The following is a 19,140-nucleotide window of genomic DNA, read 5'->3' as shown; positions in this document are numbered from 1 at the left end:
GCTGCCCCCGGGCAGCCGCCTGGACCATGAGGTGCCACAAGCTACACAGGAAACGCCTGCTGGCTCTTTGGGGGGCTGCCCCTGGCCCGTTCCCTGAGGGGGAGTGGGGCACGGCCTGGCCCCTCCTTAGCCCCACCAGCCACCTGCTGAGCCCAGGGCACGGCCTGGGTGGGGGTGAGCAGCCCCGGGGGACAGAAGTGGGTTCTAGAGGCGACAGGAGGAAGCTGGCAGCCCGGGCTCCTGGGTTCTTCAAGAGCTGGCTCTGCCCCCCCCCCCCCCCGCCCTTTCGGTGGGGTAGCCCCGAACACACACGGAAAGGGTTTAACATTTAACTCTCCTCAGTCCATGGTCAAAGTCTTTCAGGCCAGTCCCCAGCCCCACCTGCCTGCTACCTCTCTGCCTGCAGCTTTGCTGCCGGTGCTGGACCCCGGGGCTGCCCGAGATGGACTCTGCCCAATGCCCAGTGAGCCCTGGAGAGAGAGACACCCTCTGACTGACCGCGAAGAGTTACCAGGGGGTCTCACAAAACTGGGTGACTGGCAACAACATGGCAGATGACATTCTGTGTTGATAAATGCAAAGTCATGCACATTGGAAAACATAATCCCAACTATCCATACAGAATGATGGGGTCTAAGTTAGCTGTTACCACTCAAGAAAGATCTTGGAGTCATTGTGGATAGTTCTCTGAAAACATCCACTCAATGTGCAGCGGCCGTGAAAAAAAAAACCTAACAGAGTGTTAGGAACCGTTAGGAAAGGGATGGATAATATCAAAATATCATAACGACACTATATAAATCCATGGTATGCCTGCACCTTGACTACTGCGTGTAGTCTGGTTGCCCCATCTCAAAAAAGATAGAATTGGAAAAGGGGCAGAGAAGGGCAACAAAAATGACTAGGGGTATGGAACAGCTTCTACACGAGGAGAGATTAAAAAGACAGACTATTCAGCTTGGAAAATAGATGACTAAGCGGGGACATGATTGAGGTCTATAAAATCATGACTGGCATGGAAAAAGTGAATAAGGAAGTGTTATTTCCCCCTTCCCATAACACAAGAACTGGGGTCACCCAATTAAATAAACAGACAGCAGATTTAAAACAAACAAAAGGAGGTATTTCTGCACACAATGCAGTGTCACCCTGTGGAACCCGTTGGTAGGGGATGTTGTGAAGGACAAAAGTATAACGGTTAAAAAAAATAACTAGATACGTTCCTGGAGGACAGGTCCATCGGTGACTGTTAGCCTAGATGGTCAGGGATGCAAGCCCATGCTCCAGGTGTCCCCGAACCTCTGACTGCCAGACGCTGGGACTGGGCAATAGGGGAGGCATCTCTCGATAATTACCCTGCTCTGTTCACTCCCTCTGTCACACCTGGCACTGGCCACTGTCAGCAACAGGGCACGGGGCTAGATGGACCATGGGGCTGACCCAATGTGGCTGGTCGTATGGCCAGTTGCTCCCCTGCAAAGCAGAGGTTACAAGGCTTCCATTTACCCAGCAGACCCCGGCTGGTGTGTCAGTCCCCTGTATTGACCCATCCACTGTGGAGTCCTCCCCCAGCACCTCCGCCTGCTGGGGAAGCAGATGGAAACACTGAGCATTTTGCCTGCGCGTGTTGCCTGGCTGCACGTGCCTCCGAGTGGCTCGGAGAGTCACAGAAGTGCTCTCGCCCCCGGAAAGCTCCTAAGGCAGAGAAAGCACCAGACGCCCACGGGAGCAGCGAACCCTCCTCAGCAAGTTCGTCTCCCGACTTCATTTCTGTTGGGTTTATGGCGGGGGCCTCTCATCAGTCTCTAGGTGCAATTACAGTGCGAGTTTACAGGCCCACGTCCCTCCCTGCCCAGCCCCAGCCCCAGCCCCAGAGCAGCCTGCGAGGCCGTCTGCATCCTCCAGCCCAGCACCGTTATTGCTTGCCTTGCCGGAGAACATGCCCTGGAGCAGGCGAACGCTGGTCAAGGGGGCGAGTTTATTAGCCAACGTCCTGGCAGCAGGGGCCGCGATGTTAGATTTCCCTTCTGCTCCAAGACCAGGCTGGGCCCCATCTCTCCAGCCCCCCAAGCAGAGCCAGTGAGGGATGAGCCTTGTGGGAGGGGGGAGACCAGGAGCCCCCAGGAAAGAGAGCTGCAGCAGTCTGTCCCTTTGCTGGCACAAACCCCCACGTCTGGGATATTTGCAGCCCCAAGGACTGTGGGAGGCTGGTAAATTTCCATGTAAAACGTCATCCCTCCCCCCGGTGCATGCCCTGGCGCAGTGCTGCAGCTGTTAGCGGTGGTGAGCCAGCCCCAGCACGTGTGAGCGAATTGACAGCTCTCCAGGCCTGTCGTGTGGGTCCCAGCGCCCAGGACCCTGCCCAACACGGGAGGCCTGGGATTTTATTCCATGCTAGTGGGATTGTGCAGGAACTGGCCCAGCACGAGAGATGCAGGGATGGGTCGCAGGCAGGTGTCCTGCCCTGGCCGGCAGCGCTCAATGCTGGGGCTCCCCCATCCGGGCTCTCTCCAGCGCCAGCTGTGCTAGAATGGGCAGAGCGGGGGAGGCTGGGCATTACCCTGGGTCAGTGTCACGCTACAGTGATGGAACGGAGCACGGCCCAGGGGCCTGGACTGCGGCGAGGCTGGGCTGGGTTCAGCTCATTCCCTGTAGCGAAACTCCCCGCTCAGCCGAGCTTTGGACGATGCAGTCAGGAGAGTGCGAGGCAGGGCAGGGGGTGGGCTGGAGCCAGGGACCACAAAGAATCCCAACAGCCATGGTGCTGAGAGGGCAGCGAGAAGGGGTGGGCAGGGGGCAGGCGCCATCCGGGCTCACCCCCAAACACAATCTGTGGCACCAGTTGAGCAGGGCCTTGCCCATCCCCCTCTCTGCACGTTACACTCCCCTTGGGCAGGGGCTCGAAGACCCCTCACTCTGCAGCGTCTGGCCCCAGCGCCCAGGGGCCCTACCCAGCAGAGCACTGGGATCTGAACTGCCGGGCACGGCCCCAGGGCAATGGGGGTCCCAATGGCCCAAGCATGGCGGAGCTGTTCTCACTGTCCCAGTGTCACAACAGGGGGACGTAGAGACCCTGAGCCCGACAGCAGTGACAGCGCAGGATTCAGCCCTCTCCTCGGGGTGAGGGGAGCCCGTTCTCCACAGCTATGGGGATCGGGGTTCTATCACCGGCTCTACCTCTCCTCTCCGGGCCCCCACCCCTGCCTGGAGGGGGGTAATCACCTCCCTCCTGCATAGGGCCATGGGGAGCAGAACCTCCCCGAGCAGCACCCACCCCAGCTGGGGACACGAGGGTGCCAGGCCCGGCCCAGACTCAGCGAAAGCCAGCTCCTGCCCCAGAGCGCCCACAAGCAGCTTGTAACGCAGCAGGGAGCGGGGCGGGGCGGACTGACCTGGGAATGTCGTTTAGTTTTACTGGTTTCAGAGTAGCAGCCGTGTTAGTCTGTATCCGCAAAAAGAAGAACAGGAGGACTTGTGGCACCTTAGAGACTAACAAATTTATTAGTCTCTAAGGTGCCACAAGTCTTCCTGTTCTTAGTTTTACTGGGACTGTCTGCATGGGGGATGGGAGAGCAGGGGGTGACTTTAGGGGAGGGACGATACCTGCGCCTGTAACCTGAGCCAGGAGGGGGGGTGGGGCCAGGTGACACCTTTGCCCTGAAACTGGACAAAGGGAGAGGAGGGGGGGGGGAGTGAGTCGGCTGGGGGGGGGCGGTTCTTTACGTTTTGGGCTGTCTGGGAAGACGCAGGGAACCCCAAGTATGGGGTCTAAGCTCCTTGCCGCCCAGAGAGACCTGGTTGTACCTACAAGCCCTGCTTGGGACTGTGTTCCTGTCGTCCAATAAACCTTCCGTGTTACTGGCTGGCTGAGAGTCCCAGTGAATCGCAGGAAGTGGGGGGGCAGGGCCCTGACTCCCCCGCCCCCTCCACGGAGTGTGGGGGAGGCTCTGAGGGGAGCAGGGCCTGGCACAGGGTCTCAGTCACCACGCAGCACAGACAGGACGTTTGTGGGGCTGCCAGGCCTCGCCCCCTTGCTGTGGGAGGTTTGGGCCGGTGACCCCCGCCGGCCCCTGGGTGGGATCACACCGCTCTCTGCAAGGCTTTTTTGAAGGGTCTTGATTTCTGCCATGAGAAAGGGGCTCCCCGTTCCCCTGGAATGGCTGGTTGTGCTGGATTCTCTCCCCAGAAGGGGCCTGGAGGGAGCGAGGCCAAGAGCCAGGCCCAGCGGACAGGGCAGGTCACTTTCCCGCACGGAGAGAGCAGCCCCCTGGGAAAACACCTGCTCGGAGACCGTGTTTACTTGGCCTGAGTCACTGATGTATTTCTGGCCGCTCAGCCTGGCTGGGAAGGCACAAAAACAAGATCAGGAGGCTAAGAGCACGTGGAGCCCGGGAGAGCCGCCGGAGAGCCAGCTGCCACGGCACCGCTTGGCGCCAGAGCAGAGCGATGGGGCCTGGGCTGCGCGAACCAGCCAAGGCTCGGTGGGGACTCCCGGCCTGGTGCTAGAGGGCACAATGTCCTCTTCTGTCTGAGGCAGAGACCCGAGGGCCTGAGCTCAGGTATATCTCCTCACATGCAGATCACAGCCTCCGGGCCACAGTCCAAGCTACGTCACGCCCTGAATCCGCTGCAGGGTCAGCGAGAAAGAGCAGAAAAGGATGTAGCTTTCTGGAGGAAGGTCCCTGCCCCAGGCTGCTCCAGGGGACGCCCCCCTCAAAGCCAAGCAATATGGGCAGGGAGGAGAATGCCACAAGTTCAGACCCATCTACGGCACACCCCGGCCATGCCACTCCACACGGGCACTGTCACGGCCCCACAGGATCTGAGCTACACCCAGCTCGGGAGGAACCTCTTTGGTGTGCCAGACCCGCATCAGGTGACCGGCGTCCACATGGGGGGTGTCTCCCCTTGCCCACTGGATTGTGTCGGTGATGGCTGGGAGCATGGCGAACCAGCCTGCCCCATGCAGACCTTGTGGCGAGAAGCCTGTTCAGGAGGCCGGAGGCCCTGCAGCCCCAGAGATGGGCACCAAGGCCAAGGCACTGGACTGTGGACCAGACTGACCCCTCTGTGTCCATTTCACCAGGAAATGGCTCATCCATCCCTGGGGGGCTTCTCATGCTGCTCACCCCGCCCGACGCACAGAGGCTCCTGGGCCAGGACAGCGTCTCCTTCTGTGCCCCTCCAGCGTGGGAGTGGGACCAGCCCCCATCAATCAACGGGACAGTCAGTTACATCAGGGCACGGACTCAGCTCAGAGCGCCTGGCCGGCGAGAGCCGAGCAGTGGGGGGCAGAGACTGCGCCGGCTCTGAGCCAGGCCTCAGGCTGCAGCTTCCCGCCATGGGGCAGAGCTGAGCCCGGGCAGCGACTCTCTGGCAGGCTGAGGTCTGAGGAGCGCCCCGAGAACCCTTCCCCAGCCCTGGGAGAGAGAGGGGTCCCTCGCCCTGTGGGCCCATTCCGCAGAGGCCCCTGCGCTCTCGGGGTCCCGGCTGGAACATGGACTCACCCTGGGTTACCCTTCCAGGCCTCCAATTCGCAGGGCAGAGCAGGGCAATGGTCTCACCCAGCGGTTGTGGGAGGGGCTGAAGTTCAGGACTCCTGGGTTCTATCCCAGCTCCGCCAGCCCCGTGCTTTTGTGGGGTTAATCCTGGCGACGGGAGGGCTGCGGGCGCTCCACGATCCCTAGAGGAAAGGTGCTGGGAGAGGATTCAGCCCAGAGCGACCTCTGTTACCTCCTGGCTCTGTCACAGCTGCAGGGCTGGGGGCAGCTGTGGGATCAGGGCTCCCCAGAGGCCCCCCTGGGAAGCCAGGCTCTGCAGTCTGTCCCCCTGCTCATGCACCCGCAGGAGGCTGCTGGTCAGCGCCTGAATCCCAAGGCAGAGCTTTGCCCCTCCTGCAGACCGGCAAAACCGCTGCTGCAGCTGCTTGAAACCCGGCTAAGAGGCGCTGGCACCGAGTGCCCGGCTGGCACTGCTGGGAATGGGAGCATACACCTAGCAGAGATCAGGCTCTCCAGGCCTGCGCCAGGAGCTGCAGTTTGCAGCCATTTTATTTCCTAACCCACAGGTGACACAAGTGGCTGTTCCTGCATGATCCCTTCCAGGCGCCACCTCAGTCCTGCGGCGGGGACGCATGCATCGCTCTTGGCAGACCATCCGGGAGCCAGCACCCCGCCGGCCATTTCCCCGGGGCCCTGCTGGGGGCGCCTCTATGGCTTTTTCTGCAAGCGTCTCCTACGCAGAGCCGGGGGCAAAGGTCTCGTTCAGCATCCTTCTCTGGGGGCTGTAATCACCGACGCCCAGGGATCCCACGTCAGAGCCTCACAACTGGGAATTAAGACGACTTGGCAGAGGAAAGGGGCCGGGATTGTGTCTTTTGATTTGAAGAGCAATTTCCAGGCAGCTGCGTCTGCACCAGCCACTCCCTCGATTTAAACAAAACTTAGGGGTGGGGGGATGACAGCCTTTCCATGTTCTCTGCGTCCCCTGCTAGTGAATAACAGCCTGCGGGGTTCACGCACAACAGCCCTTCCCAGAAAGCGTTTCTTTAATTTCACCATCATTTATCCCCTCCTGAGACAGGTGCTTAAGGAGCATTTTCTTCCAGAGTCAGGCAGAGAAACTCTTACTGCACAAAATTCATTTTCAGTTGAGAAACAACAATTTGGCTGCCCCGGCAATTGGCTCAGGGACGCTCACCCCAGCGCTTCCCGGGATGCCCAGAGCACATCGCTCCCCAGCCGCTGCACCTTTAGGTGCTCGATTGTACCTGCCCAGGGCCGCAGCTCAGCCCGGATTCCCGGCTTTCAACCGGAACGTGCAGACAATGCCGAGCGCCGGTGGCATTTGCATCTGATGATGCAGAGACAGGTTGCGAGGTCCCACTCCGGCAGGGGACCGCTTCCTGACTGATTCTGTGGGCGTTTCTATAAAGTCTTTGATTACTCATCACGGAGCAGGGGGTTAGTGCAAACTTCTCGAACCGAAACCGAACTACAGGAGCCACATCCATTGCACAACTCCCCCACCCCCCGCACACGCGCACACGCACGCGCACCTGGGCCTCTGTCCGCCATCTCTGTGGCAAAGGCAGCAAAGCAGGGCCGGGGCTGCACAGCCTGGCTGGCTGACGGCGAAGGCCTGGGAACAGACTCTGCTTGTGCAAGTGCCCCGCGGTTTGAGTCTGTTTTCACAACACGGAAACGCGATGCTGATTAAACAGCGTGCAGAACAGAGTGGAGAACTAGCTCCCGGCAGTGGCTTTGCTAGTGCCAGTGACAATGAAATCAGCACCTGCCCTCGTTTTAATCAACTTAATGAGTAAATAAACAATGGCATTAAATAACAGCCTTGGAACCACTGGTGTGCGCACTCGCTGCCCATGGGACCCCGACCGCACCCCGGCTCCCTCACCCCACTCCTCAGTTAGATTAACGGCCTCACAGACGGGACCTCCAGGCTGCACCCCTCAACCCCCAACCATCCGTCTCCAGCCCAGAACTTCTGGCCAAGCAAGAGTGGGGCTTTCGGGAAGAGACGCCCAATCCCAGGTAGTTCTCTGGGGCAGGGACTGCGCCATCCTAGGACGCCCTTTACCTCCTGCAGTGTCCTGCTCAGTGCCTGCAATCACTTCTCCGTATCGCTCGTGCACGGATTACGGGCTCCTCTCTACCCTACAGCACTGTTCCCACCCCGGCAGGTCTCGGGTGTGATTCACAACCACTGTCCGCACAAGTCAATACGCCCAGGCTATGAACAACAGCTGCAGAACACTGTCTGGTGTACCAGGGCTGGGGGGGGTGGCCTGCATCCACCCCTATCTATACAGGGCAGGGGACCCTCTGCCCTCAGACCCCCACACTGGCACATGAGGGAGCCCTCAGCCATCTACATGGCACCCCCTCAGCCCTTGGACTGTGCTTTGCACGTCTGGGGGAGGGGGAGCCCCCCATCCAGCCCCTTGGAGAACCCCAGGAGATTATAATGCCCCTGGTAGTGCAGCTCTTGGGCTGGGGGCAGATGAGCAGGAAGCCAGGCCCCACTGAGAGCCCCAGTGCTAATCGGAGCTGCGCAGGTCCCTCCCCTCATAGCTTGAGCCTGGGGCTGTGCAGGACCGTGGGGGAGGAGGCTGCACTGTGCACAACCCCGGCCTGGGAGCCAGCCTGCACTCCGGGCAAGGTGTGATGGCATGGGAGCCCCAGCTCAGTCTGTGCAAAGCAGAAATGTGGGAGCCAGGGTCCCCTTCCCAGGTTCTGTCGGGCACTCACCGCTCAGCCCCCAAAGCCACTGGAGAATGCTGCTACCCCACAGGCTATTCCCTGGCACTGGACTGGGCGGGAATGCCGCAGAAACGCACGGGGCAGAGCTAAGGTTGCAGGTGCATCTGCTGGCTTCAGAGCGCCTGCCCGGGCCACCTCCAGGCTCTTCACTTCCATTGTTTATGGAACAGAAGCGAACACGAAAGAAGAACTCTCCCCTCCCCCTTTCCTTGCGACACACAGAAGCTATTTAAATACAGGGAACTTTGAGTTTACAAACCAGTGAGTCAGGGAGCTGGAAAAGAAACGCGGCCGAGTTAACTTCTGAGCAATTTTAACTCAAGGCCGTTTCTCCATGAGCCAATCATCTTCCCGTCTCAGCTGAGTCACTGAGATGTGTCTGTCAGCGGAATTACCTGGGCCTGAGTCACAGGCAGCACAAATATTGGAAATTAGCTCCTAGGGAAAACCATATCTTTTCAGCCATTCCAAGAATGCCGAGCTCTCAAGCAGGGTCCCCGAAGGACTCCCCCTGTCACAGCCCCCTGGCGAGTTAGTGGGTTTGCTCTGGAAGGAAGAATCCTTCGGGGATAGCCCCAGACAGGAAGTTCAGCTGTTGCAAATCTACAGTGGAATTGGAAAAGGTTCAGAAAAGGACAACAAAAATGATGAAGGGCTGGAACAGCTTCCATACGAGGAGAGATTAACACGAGTAGAACTCCTCAGCTTGGAAAAGAGACGACTAAGGGGGATATGATCAAGGTCTATAAAATCATGACTGGTGAGGAGAAAGTCAATAAGGAAGCATAGGCACCGACTCCGTGGGTGCTCCGGGGCTGGAGCACCCATGGGAAAAAAATAGTGGGTGCTCAGCACCCACTGGCAACCCCCCAACCAGAACCTCCCCCTCCCCCAGCGCCTCCTGCCTGCTGGTGGACCCAACAGATCAGCGCCTCCCCCTCCCTCCCATCACCTACCACAGATCAGCTGTTTTGTGGTGTCAGGAGTCACTGGGGGAAGGGAGAGAGGGAGAACGAAGGCACAGGGTGCTTGGGGGAGGGGGGCAGAACTGGGTGGGGAAGAGACGGGGCGGGAAGAAGGAGGGCTGGGGTGGGGCCTTGGAGGAAGGGCCTGGGCGGAGCAGGGGGGAGCACCCCCTGGTAGATTAGAAACTTGGTGCCTGTGTAAGGAAGTGCTATTTACTCCTTCTCATAACACAAGAACTAGGGGTCACCAAATGAAATGAACAGGCAGCAGGTTTAAAACAAACAAAAGGAAGTATTTCTTCATACAACGCACAGTCAGCCTGTGGAACTCTTTGCCAGAGGATGTTGTGAAAGCCAAGACTATAACAGGGTTCAAAAAAGAACTAGATAAATTCATGGAGGATAGGTTGGTCCATGAATGGCTATTAGCCAGGATGGGGAGGGATGGTGTCCCTAGCCTCTGTTTGTCAGAAGCTGGGAATGGGCGACAGGGGATGGGTCACTTGATGATTCCCTGTTCTGTTCATTCCTTCTGGGGCACCTGGCACTGGCCACTGTCAGAAGACAGGATACTGGGCTGGATGGACCATTGGTCTGACCCAGTCTGGCTGGTCTTATGGCCACATGCATCCCCATGCCACTGGCAGAGCCCACGGAGACAGAGGAGCGCTGGTCACCATCACACCATGTGGGAAATTAACCTCAATATTTTTAAAACCGAAATGTCAAACTTGGCATCAGCACGAACCCCCAGAGATTCCCCCCACCCTGCGGGCTCCTGGCCTGTCGGTCCCAAGGCCGTTCGTGTAGAATAGGGACCCCGCTGTGATCACCATGCAGCACATTCTGAGCGGCTGCAGCTAAAGATCAAAGTCTGACAGGTGACATTTTTCACAGACTTGTTGTTCTCCGCTGAATTTCAAATAAGCTATGCAGCTAGTGCTGGATATCTGAGCAGCTGGGCGCAGTTACCGGGTGTCTGGGGTCCGAGCAGGGACTGGGGTGTGATTGGACCCTCAGTGGCTTTATTCTGCTCCTTCCTGACTATCCAAGCAGCACTTGGAGAATCTAACTTCCAGGGCAACTCTCAGGAGGGCAAACACAAATCCCACTCATTTTTCAATAGCCACTTCAGAGTCACCATTCCTGCCATGACACCTGCTCCACTCATGTGCGTACGACCGGCCAGAAGCGCAGGCCAAGTGAATCCCTGTCAAAAGGCAAAGGAACATTGGTGGCAGATTGTGCCCAGAGGCTGCCAGCAGGCCAGGAAAGATCAGCTGGGCTTGCAGAGATCAATAAAACCAGAAACGTCCTGGCCCAGGAAGGGGAGTGAGAGGCTCACGCCCCCCACCCCCACCCCTGCCAACACAGCCAGCCCAGGCTAGACTCTGCTTGGTCCAGTTACATTGTAAAGTCCCCAGTGACAGAGCTGCCCCTGCCTTTGGAAACCATCCCACTCCCACCCCATTTCACCTAACGGCCTGGGCAGAGGAGGGTATGTCCACACTGCAATGCGAGCCCATGCTCAGACTCCGGCTTGAGCCCAAGCCCACACTGATCTGTCTGACTTCGGCCAGGAAGCCCTCAGGACCTGGCAGAGGGGGTGGGTCCAAGCCAGAGTCCCACTGGGACTTGAGTCCAAACTTCATCGTTTTGCAGTGTGGACGCAGCTCAGGCCAGGTCCCCAGACTCGTGCCCTGAGTCCACCAAGACTATCCCACAATCCCCTGGGCCAATGTTCCTTGCCCTGTGTCACGGAGCGGGCGGATTTGACCTGGGAATGTTGCTGGGGAGTTACATTGGGGTGAGAAGGAAGCTACCTGAGCTGTAACCTGAGCCAGGAGGGGGGTTGGGAGAAGTGACACCTGCCTGGGAGACTGAACAAAGGACAGGAGGGCAGAGGGGAGGGGCGAGAAAGCTGCTGGAGGGTTTTGCTTTTAGTTTCCTGTTTTGGGCTGGGTGGTGCAATGCAGGGAACCCCAAGCTGGGGTCTAAGCTCCCTAAACCCCCCAGAAGGACTTGATTGAGGGGCTCTGGTTGAACCTACATGCGCTGCTTGGGACTGTGTTCCTGTCATCTAATAAACCTTCTGTGTTACTGGCTGGCTGAGAGTCCCGGTGAATCTCAGGAAGAGGGGTGCAGAGCCCTGACTCCCCCACACTCCGTGGCAGTCTGTCTATCCCAAGTCTGGCCAATCAACCCTCAAAAATGGAAGCCAATCTCTGGTTCAAATGCAGCTGGAGAACAAAACACCCAGCACCAGGCCAGGCCTGTGCTAAATCCCAGCTCACGCTTTGCCGTGGCCGCTGCTTCCCCCCAGTCCCTGGAGAAAACCCGCTGGCCAGACTCAAGCAGGGATCACCCAGGACAGGCTGAGTCCGATGGCAGGACTCTGGCGGCTCCAGAAAAAGCCCTGCTCAGTCTGCTCTATCCTGGCTCTCCTTGTCCTTCCAGCTCTGCCTAGCAGGGCTGCGCTTCTCCGGCCACCTGCCGGGCTCCGCACACAGTGGGGCACGGGAGAAGGGCCTCTGGTCACCCTGGGCTGCTTCCTCTAGGACTGTCACTCCTTTGGAAACATGGAGCCCCGCTGCCGAGCGGGGGAGAGGCTATCACATCCCTGGTCGGAGGGCGAAAGGTGTCACGGAGTCCCCGGGCGATGCTCTGGAACTGCTCCCCACAAAGCCAGTCAGGACTCTGGGGAGCCTCCTCTCCCTCGGAGCAGACTGTCTTCAGGGCAAGAAGCTCACACGGCTTCACCTTCCTGGGTCTCTCCTTGGAGCCAGTGGCGTAGCCAGGGTTGCTGCCGAGGAGGAGCAGCGGAGAAAAAAGGTGCATGTCCTTCGGCGGCATTTTGGCGACCCTGCACATGCGCCGCTCCGTTCTTTGGCGGCATTTTGGCGGCCCTGTGCATGCGCCGAAATGCCGCCGAAATCACGGACAAGGGGAAAAGGCGCCACTTGGGAAATTCTGGGCTCGGAGGAGCAGGTGCTCCCCCTGCTCCCTCCCTAGCTACACCACTGCTTGGAGCATTCAGCATATGCCCCTCGGTGCGCTTCCCACAGCAAGTCCGCCCCAGCAGGATCCTGGGGAAGCCAGAGGTCCTGCACCCCCACTTTCGGTCAGATGTGACTCTCAGCCAGCCAGTAAAACAGGTTTATTCGATGACAGGAACATGGTCTAAAACAGAGCTTGAGGTACAGAGAACGGGACCCCTCAGCCGGGTCCATTCTGGGGCCCAGTGAGACAGACAACCCCGTCTGCCCTCCCTTCCCATCCCCAGCCAGCTCCAAACTGAAACCCCCTCCAGCCCCTCCTTTCTGGCCTTTGTCTCTTTCCTGGGCCAGGAGGTTACCTGATCTCTTTGTTCACCTTTAGCTATTCCCTTGCAGGGGAGAAGGGCCCTGGCCATTTGTTGCTAAGAGACAGAGTGTTGGCCATTTATGCACACTGGAGACTTAAGAAATGCATAGGGGAAACTGAGGCACCCACACAAGTATTCGGAGGAAACATTAAGAACAGTCCCACTTCGTCACAAAAGGGCACAGTACTGTCCCTGTGCACGGAGGTGCCAGGCTTGGATCTCAGACTAGGAAATGCCCCAGCATCCAGGCTGCATGTCTGCGGCCAACGTAATCCCCATGCTACAGCCCCGGAGCGACGTGTGGGTGAATCCAGCCCCCTGACGCTGGGTCTCAGGAAAGAGAGTATAAGTGCGGTGAGCGAGTGAGTGCCTAGCTAGCAATGCCAAAAGTATGCACGCTGGGTGACGCCGGCTGCATTGCCATCCTGGCCAAACTGTCATTGACCTCAGTGCGGCCAGGCCTTCACCCGCGGGCGCAGCCCACCGACCTGCCTAGCAGCACGGCACTCGGCCCAGGACAGGCGTTGCGGCTAACGAAGGGACAACCTTAGCCAAGCCTTCAGCAGCCTGGAACCAGCCCCTCCGGAAGCGGATTTCTTGGCAGATGCCCCTGCAATGTACAGATGGAGGGCGGGGGGGGGGGGAGGTTGCTAACAGACAAAAATAATGCCACCCTTTGCTCCCTCACAGGAGGCGGATCAGTCTGATTAGCTGATTTGCCAGAAGACTCCGTGGTTGTGTTGCTGGATACACAGATTGTAAAACAGAACAAACAAACCCAAACCCACCGGCTGCTGTTTACCACCCTGCAGCCCCAGAGTGGAAGGATTTGATTTCCAGCCCAGCTGAGCCACCATCAATCTTCTTCATGCAGCAGAAACAACATAAATATTCCAAAGCGGCCGCCGAGGAATTCATTTCTACAGGGATCCTCATTTGTTCGGTCTGACACCGGTTCCCTCCTAGCCCGCTCCGTCCTTAGTCACTCAGTGGGACTGGGGGAGAATTCCTAATGCCCGGCCCCGGCCCCGGCCCGGCCCCTTCCCCGCGGAGCAGCTCGTCTGCACTTTCACTGGGACACGGGAGGTTCCCGGCTGCGGGGACAGGTGGTGCCGGATCAGCGCGCAGCGGGGAAAAGAAGAGAGCTGTTGGCTCGGATCTTTCTTGGGGCTTTGGGTCTCTGAGCTGGCCAGGGGCTCTCCGGGGCTGCCCCTCCCAGGCTCCGGGTCCAAGTCCTTCCCCCCCCCACTTGCTGAGATCTTTGTTCGGGTTCGCGCGGGCTCGGCTCACCCCCCAGCTGGGGGAAGTGCAGCGGCTCCGCTCGCCGGCAGGCGGAACACCCCGTAACGCCCCGCAGCCAGCCCGGCTCAGGCGTTACACGTGCCCTAGGCCGGGCCGGCTGGAGAACGCCTTGTCCAGCCCCGGGGCGCGGCACCAGAGCTGGGGACGGAGCGGGAAGGCGGCTGAGCCCCGGGACACAGAGACACTTCACCCCTTAGTACCCGGGGCTCCGGACCCCCCCCAGCCCAGGGCTCCGGACCCACCCCCCAGGACCCCCCAGCCCGGGGCTCCGGACCCCCCCAGCCCGGGGCTCCGGACCCACCCCCCCAGGACCTCCCAGCCCGGGGCGCGGCTCTTACCGGCGCTGCAGGGAGCAGGGCCAGGACATCCTGGGCTGCCGGAGGCCAGGCCGGGGCGCGCCGTCCGGGGCGCGGGGGAGCAGGTACCGCTCGGTGTCGGAGTGGAAGCGCTGCTGGATGCGGATGTGGGTGCGGGGCTGGCGCCACAGGTGCTTGGGGGGCTTGGCCGTGCCGGCCCCCTCCCGGCTCAGCTCCATGGCCCGGGCCCGGGGCGCTGTCCGCCCGCCGGGTGCTGAAGCGGCTCCGAGCGCCGGGAGCCGCCCCCGGAACCGGCAAGTTCCTGGGCGCTGCGGGAGGACGCGTGGCCCCGGCCGGAAACTTTCCCGGCTGCGCCCCGCCGGCCCCGGCCCCTTCGCTTGTCCCCGGCCGCCGGGCTCCGCAGCGGCTGCGGCGCGCTCCGACAGGCGGTTATATAGCGGAGCGGAGCGGAGCTCGGCGCAGGTGCGGGGGAAGCGCTCACCCCGCCCCGCCCCGCCCGCAGCCAGCCCCGAGGCGCTGGGCGCGACCATCCCCGGGGCCTCGGGCCGGACTGGAAGCTCCCTGGGGCTGCTGGGTCCTGCCTCCACCCACCCACCAGCGCCGGGCCATGGCCCGAGGCCGAGCCGGCCACCCTGGAGGGGCTTGGGGAAGGGGCGGGGGCTGCTCCCCGGCCAGGCTGGGCCCCCACCATCGCTGCCAGGCACCGCCCGCCATGAAGGGACAGAGACACTTTTCATTGGGCCAAACCCCAGCCCGGACCCCTCTGCCAGAGACCCCTCCCCGCCCAGCAGCCAGGCAGTGCTCGGAGCTGGACAGACGCTGGGGGGAGGGGAGATGCAGGGCCCAGCGGGATGGGATGGGGGGAGCGGAGATGCAGGGCCCAGCGGGATGGGATGGGGGGAGCGGAGATGCAGGGCCCAGCGGGCTGGGATGGGGGAGCGGAGATGCAGGGCCCAGCGGGATGGGATGGGATGGGGGGAGATGCAGGGCCCAGCGGGATGGGATGGGGGCAGGGGAAGTGCAGGGCCCAGCGGGATGGGATGGGGGGAGGGGAGATGCAGGGCCCAGCGGGATGGGATGGGGGGAGGGGAGATGCAGGGCCCAGCGGGATGGGATGGGGGGAGGGGAGATGCAGGGCCCAGCGGGATGGGATGGGATGGGGGGAGATGCAGGGCCCAGCGGGATGGGATGGGGGGAGGGGAGATGCAGGGCCCAGCGGGATGGGATGGGGGCAGGGGAAATGCAGGGCCCAGCGGGATGGGATGCGGGAGGCAGCCCAGTTGCTCTCACACCCACAACATCAGGGGGCTGGCCAGGCCAGAGTGCACTGAACATAAGAACAGCCAGACTGGGTCAGACCAATGATTGGGATGATTTAGCTGGGAGCTGGGAATTGGTCCTGCTTTGAGCAGGGGATTGGACTAGATGACCTCTTGAGGTCCCTTCCAACCCTGATATTCTATGATTCTATGACCAAAGGTCCATCTAGCCCAGGATCCTGTCTTCTGACAGTGGCCAGTGCCAGGTGCCTCAGAGGGAATGAACAGAACAGGGAATCATCAAGTGATCCATCCCCTGTCGCCCATTCCCAGCTTCTGGCAAACAGAGGCTAGGGACACCATCCCTGTCCACCCTGGCTAATAGCCATTGATGGACCTATCCTCCACAAATCTGTCTCGCTCCCTTTTGAACCCCATTACAGTATTGGCCTTCACAACACCCTCTGGCAAGGAGTTCCAGAGGTTGACTGTGCGCTGCGTGAAAAAATACTTTCTTGTGTTTGTTTTAAACCTGCTACCTATTAATTTCATTTAGTGGCCCCTTGTTCTTGTATTATGAGAAGGAGTAAATAACACTTCCTTATTTACTTTCTCCACACCAGTCATGATTTTATTGACCTCAATCATATCCCCCCCTTAGTCGCCTCTTTTCTAAGCTGAAAAGTCCGAGTCTTATTAATCTCTCCTCAACAGGAAGCCGTTCCATACCCCTAATAATTTTTTGTTGCCCTTTTCTGAACCTTTTCCAATTCCAATATATCTTCTTTGAGATGGGGCGACCACATCTGCATGCAGTATTCAAGATGTGGGTGTACCATAGATTTATCTAGAGGCAACATGATATTTTCTGTCTTATTATCTATCTCTTTCTTAATGATTCCCAAATTTCTGTTTGCTTTTTTGACTGCCACAGCACATTGAGAGGATGATTTCAGAGAACTATCCACAGTGACTCCAAGGTCTCTTTCTTGAGTGGTAACAGCTAATTTAGACCCCATCATTTTATATGTATAGTTGGGATTATGTTTTCCAATGTGCATTACTTTGCATTTATCAACATTGAATTTCATCTGCCATTTTGTTGCCCAGTCACCCAGTTTAGTGAGATCCTTTCATAGCTCTTTGCAGTCTGCCTGGGACTTAACTATCTTGAGTAGTTTTGTATCATCTGCAAATGTTGCCACCTCACTGTTTACCCCTTTTTCCAGATCATTTATGAATATGTTGAATAGAACTGAGCCCAGTACAGACCCCTGGGGGACACCACTATTTACGTCTCTCCATTCTGAAAACTGACCATTGATTCCTACCCCTGGGGTCTGTAACTTCCATGGCCAGAGGCCAGGGCCGGGCAGAGGGGCGTCAGGAGCAGATCCTGCTGCTGTGCCCTGTGCTCTGCCTGGCCCCGTGGGCGGGAGGGACAGGGCGACGCCAGGCTGCACTGCCCACGCTCCTGCTCCGTCAGCCACGCAGAGCCTGCTGGCACTGGGCTCAATTCAGGAGACCTCCTGACCCCCGTGAAAGAGAGACAGCGGCAGAACTAGGCTCAGGCATCGCACGTCCTTCGCTGTCCCTCGGCCAGCGCCTGTGCCCTGCCGCCCCTGGGCTCCACAGGCAGCCTGGCGCTCTGCATGTGTCTGTGTGATGAAGTGGGACTGTTCTTAATGTTTCCTCTGAATACTGTGTGGGTGACTCAGTTTCCCCTATGCATTTCTTAAGTCTCCAAGTGTGCATAAATGGCCGACACTCTGTCTCCTGGCAACAAATGGCTGGGGCCCTTCTCCCCTGCAAGGGAATAGCTAAAGGTGAACAAAGAGATCAGGTGACCTCCTGGCCCGGGAAAGAGACAAAAGCCAGAAAGGAGAGGCTGGAGGGGGTTGCAGTTTGGAGCTGGCTGGGGATGGGGAGTGAGGGCAGACGTGGGTGTCTGCCTTGCTGGGCCCCAGAATGGACCCGGCTGAGGGGTCCCGTTCTCTGGACCTACAAGCTCTGTCTTAGACTGTGTTCCTGTCGTCTAATAAACCCCTGTGTTACTGGCTGGCTAAGAGTCACATCTGACTGCGAAGTGGGGGTGCGTGCAGGGCCCTCTGGCTTCCCCAGGACCCCGCCTGGGTGGACTCGCTGTGGGAAGCGCACGGAGGGGCACATGCTGAATGCTCCAAGGTCAGACCCAGGAGGTGAAGCCGTGTGAGCTTCTTGCCCTGAAGACAGTCTGCTCCGAGGGAGAGGAGGCTCCCCAAAGTCCTGCCTGGCTTTGTGGGGAGCAGTTCCAGAGCATCGCCCGGGGACTCCGGGACAGTCTGTTAGTCCCGTTGGTGCTCACAGGCTGAGGTGACGGATTCAGGCTTCGGGGAGGGGGCAGGCCCCCGGCCCCAGACCTAAGCAAGAGCCTCGTCCTTTGCTCTTCAGTGAGCCCAGCCGCAGACTGTGCCCATGCTGAGCTGCAGCCTCTCGGCAGCGGCCTCCCCTCGGAGAGGGGCAGAGCCACGCTGGGCTGCGTGTGTCGAGTGAAATACTGACAAAGGTGCCTGGCCTGCTGCCTTCAACGGGAATCACATGTGCTGAGCTCCAATGCGCACACACGGCTCATCTGGGTCCCGCCAAGTGCATCCCTCCCCCTGGTTCCCGGGGCTGGGGAGGCGTGAACACGCCATCACCCCCTTGGCATGAAAGACTTCCCCCAAGGACGGGACACGGCGAAGCCCAGCAGCTCCGGGGACTCTGCTCAGCGCTGCAATCCCCCTACAGACTAACACGCGATTGGCAAGGATTGTGCTGAGGTGTTATTTCCACAGCTCTATAAATACGTGCCCAGGGCTGTCGAATGCAGCGTGCCAATGAAAGCCCGACACTAAAGAGCCCTGCAGAGATTAAAGCTTTACCTTTGTCTGCTCGTTATCTCACATCTCCCGTCAGTCCCACTAGTACCAGTACTCTGGACTCCACAGCACCCTGGAGTACCAGTACTCTGCACCCCACAGCGTCCGTTGTACCAGTACTCTGCACTTAGCAACACCCAGCACCCCACAGTACCAGTACTCTGCACCCAGCAACACCCAGCACCCTGGAGTACCAGTACTCTGCACCCCACAGCGCCCGTAGTACCAGTACTCTACACTTAGCAACACCCAGCACCCCACAGTACCAGTACTCTGCACCCAGCAACACCCAGCACCCTGGAGTACCAGTACTCTGCACCCCACAGCGCCCGTAGTACCAGTACTCTGCACCCAGCAACACCCAGCACCCCACAGTACCAGTACTCTGTATGCAGCAGCATCCTTCACCACCAATACTCTACACCCCGCAGTATCAATACTCCGCACTGCAGTACCAGTACTCTGCACCCTCCAGCACTCTGCACGTGGCAGCTGTCACTACTTGATGCTTTGGGTAACAAAGGTTTAGACGCTCATCTGACCAAGAACACCCGTATTTAGAGGAGACAGAATAAACACACATTGGTGGGTGTGAACTCTTCTGCTTCGGGATGGAAGCAGCCATTAAGGGATTGGGTGAGGGGGAGACATCCCTATTGGACAAGTTCTTCCAAAATTAACCCCTCTCCCTGACCAAAGTCACCCCCCCCCGGTCTCTGGGACCAACCTGCTGTGGTGATTGCAAGCCTGGTCG

General features: G+C 59.2%; 1 protein-coding gene across 5 annotated transcripts in view; it reads right to left on the bottom strand.

The window, feature by feature from the left end:
* The window catches only part of PDE4C (phosphodiesterase 4C), a 107,038-nt gene that overhangs the window by 47,452 nt on the left and 40,446 nt on the right, over positions 1–19,140 (bottom strand). Inside the window, exon 1 of one of the 5 annotated variants that reach the window (XM_065578600.1) lies at positions 14,249–14,641. The exons of the other annotated variants lie outside the window; for them this stretch is intronic. Within the exon in view, the coding sequence (XP_065434672.1) occupies positions 14,249–14,445 (197 nt within the window). The 5' untranslated portion in view covers positions 14,446–14,641. Of the gene's footprint in view, positions 1–14,248; positions 14,642–19,140 lie in introns of those variants that run through there. 5 annotated transcript variants of the gene reach the window in all.

This window comes from Chrysemys picta, chromosome 25, assembly GCF_011386835.1.
Source record: "Chrysemys picta bellii isolate R12L10 chromosome 25, ASM1138683v2, whole genome shotgun sequence".
Taxonomy (NCBI): domain Eukaryota; kingdom Metazoa; phylum Chordata; order Testudines; family Emydidae; genus Chrysemys; species Chrysemys picta.
This window is presented reverse-complemented; position numbering and strand designations above follow the sequence as displayed.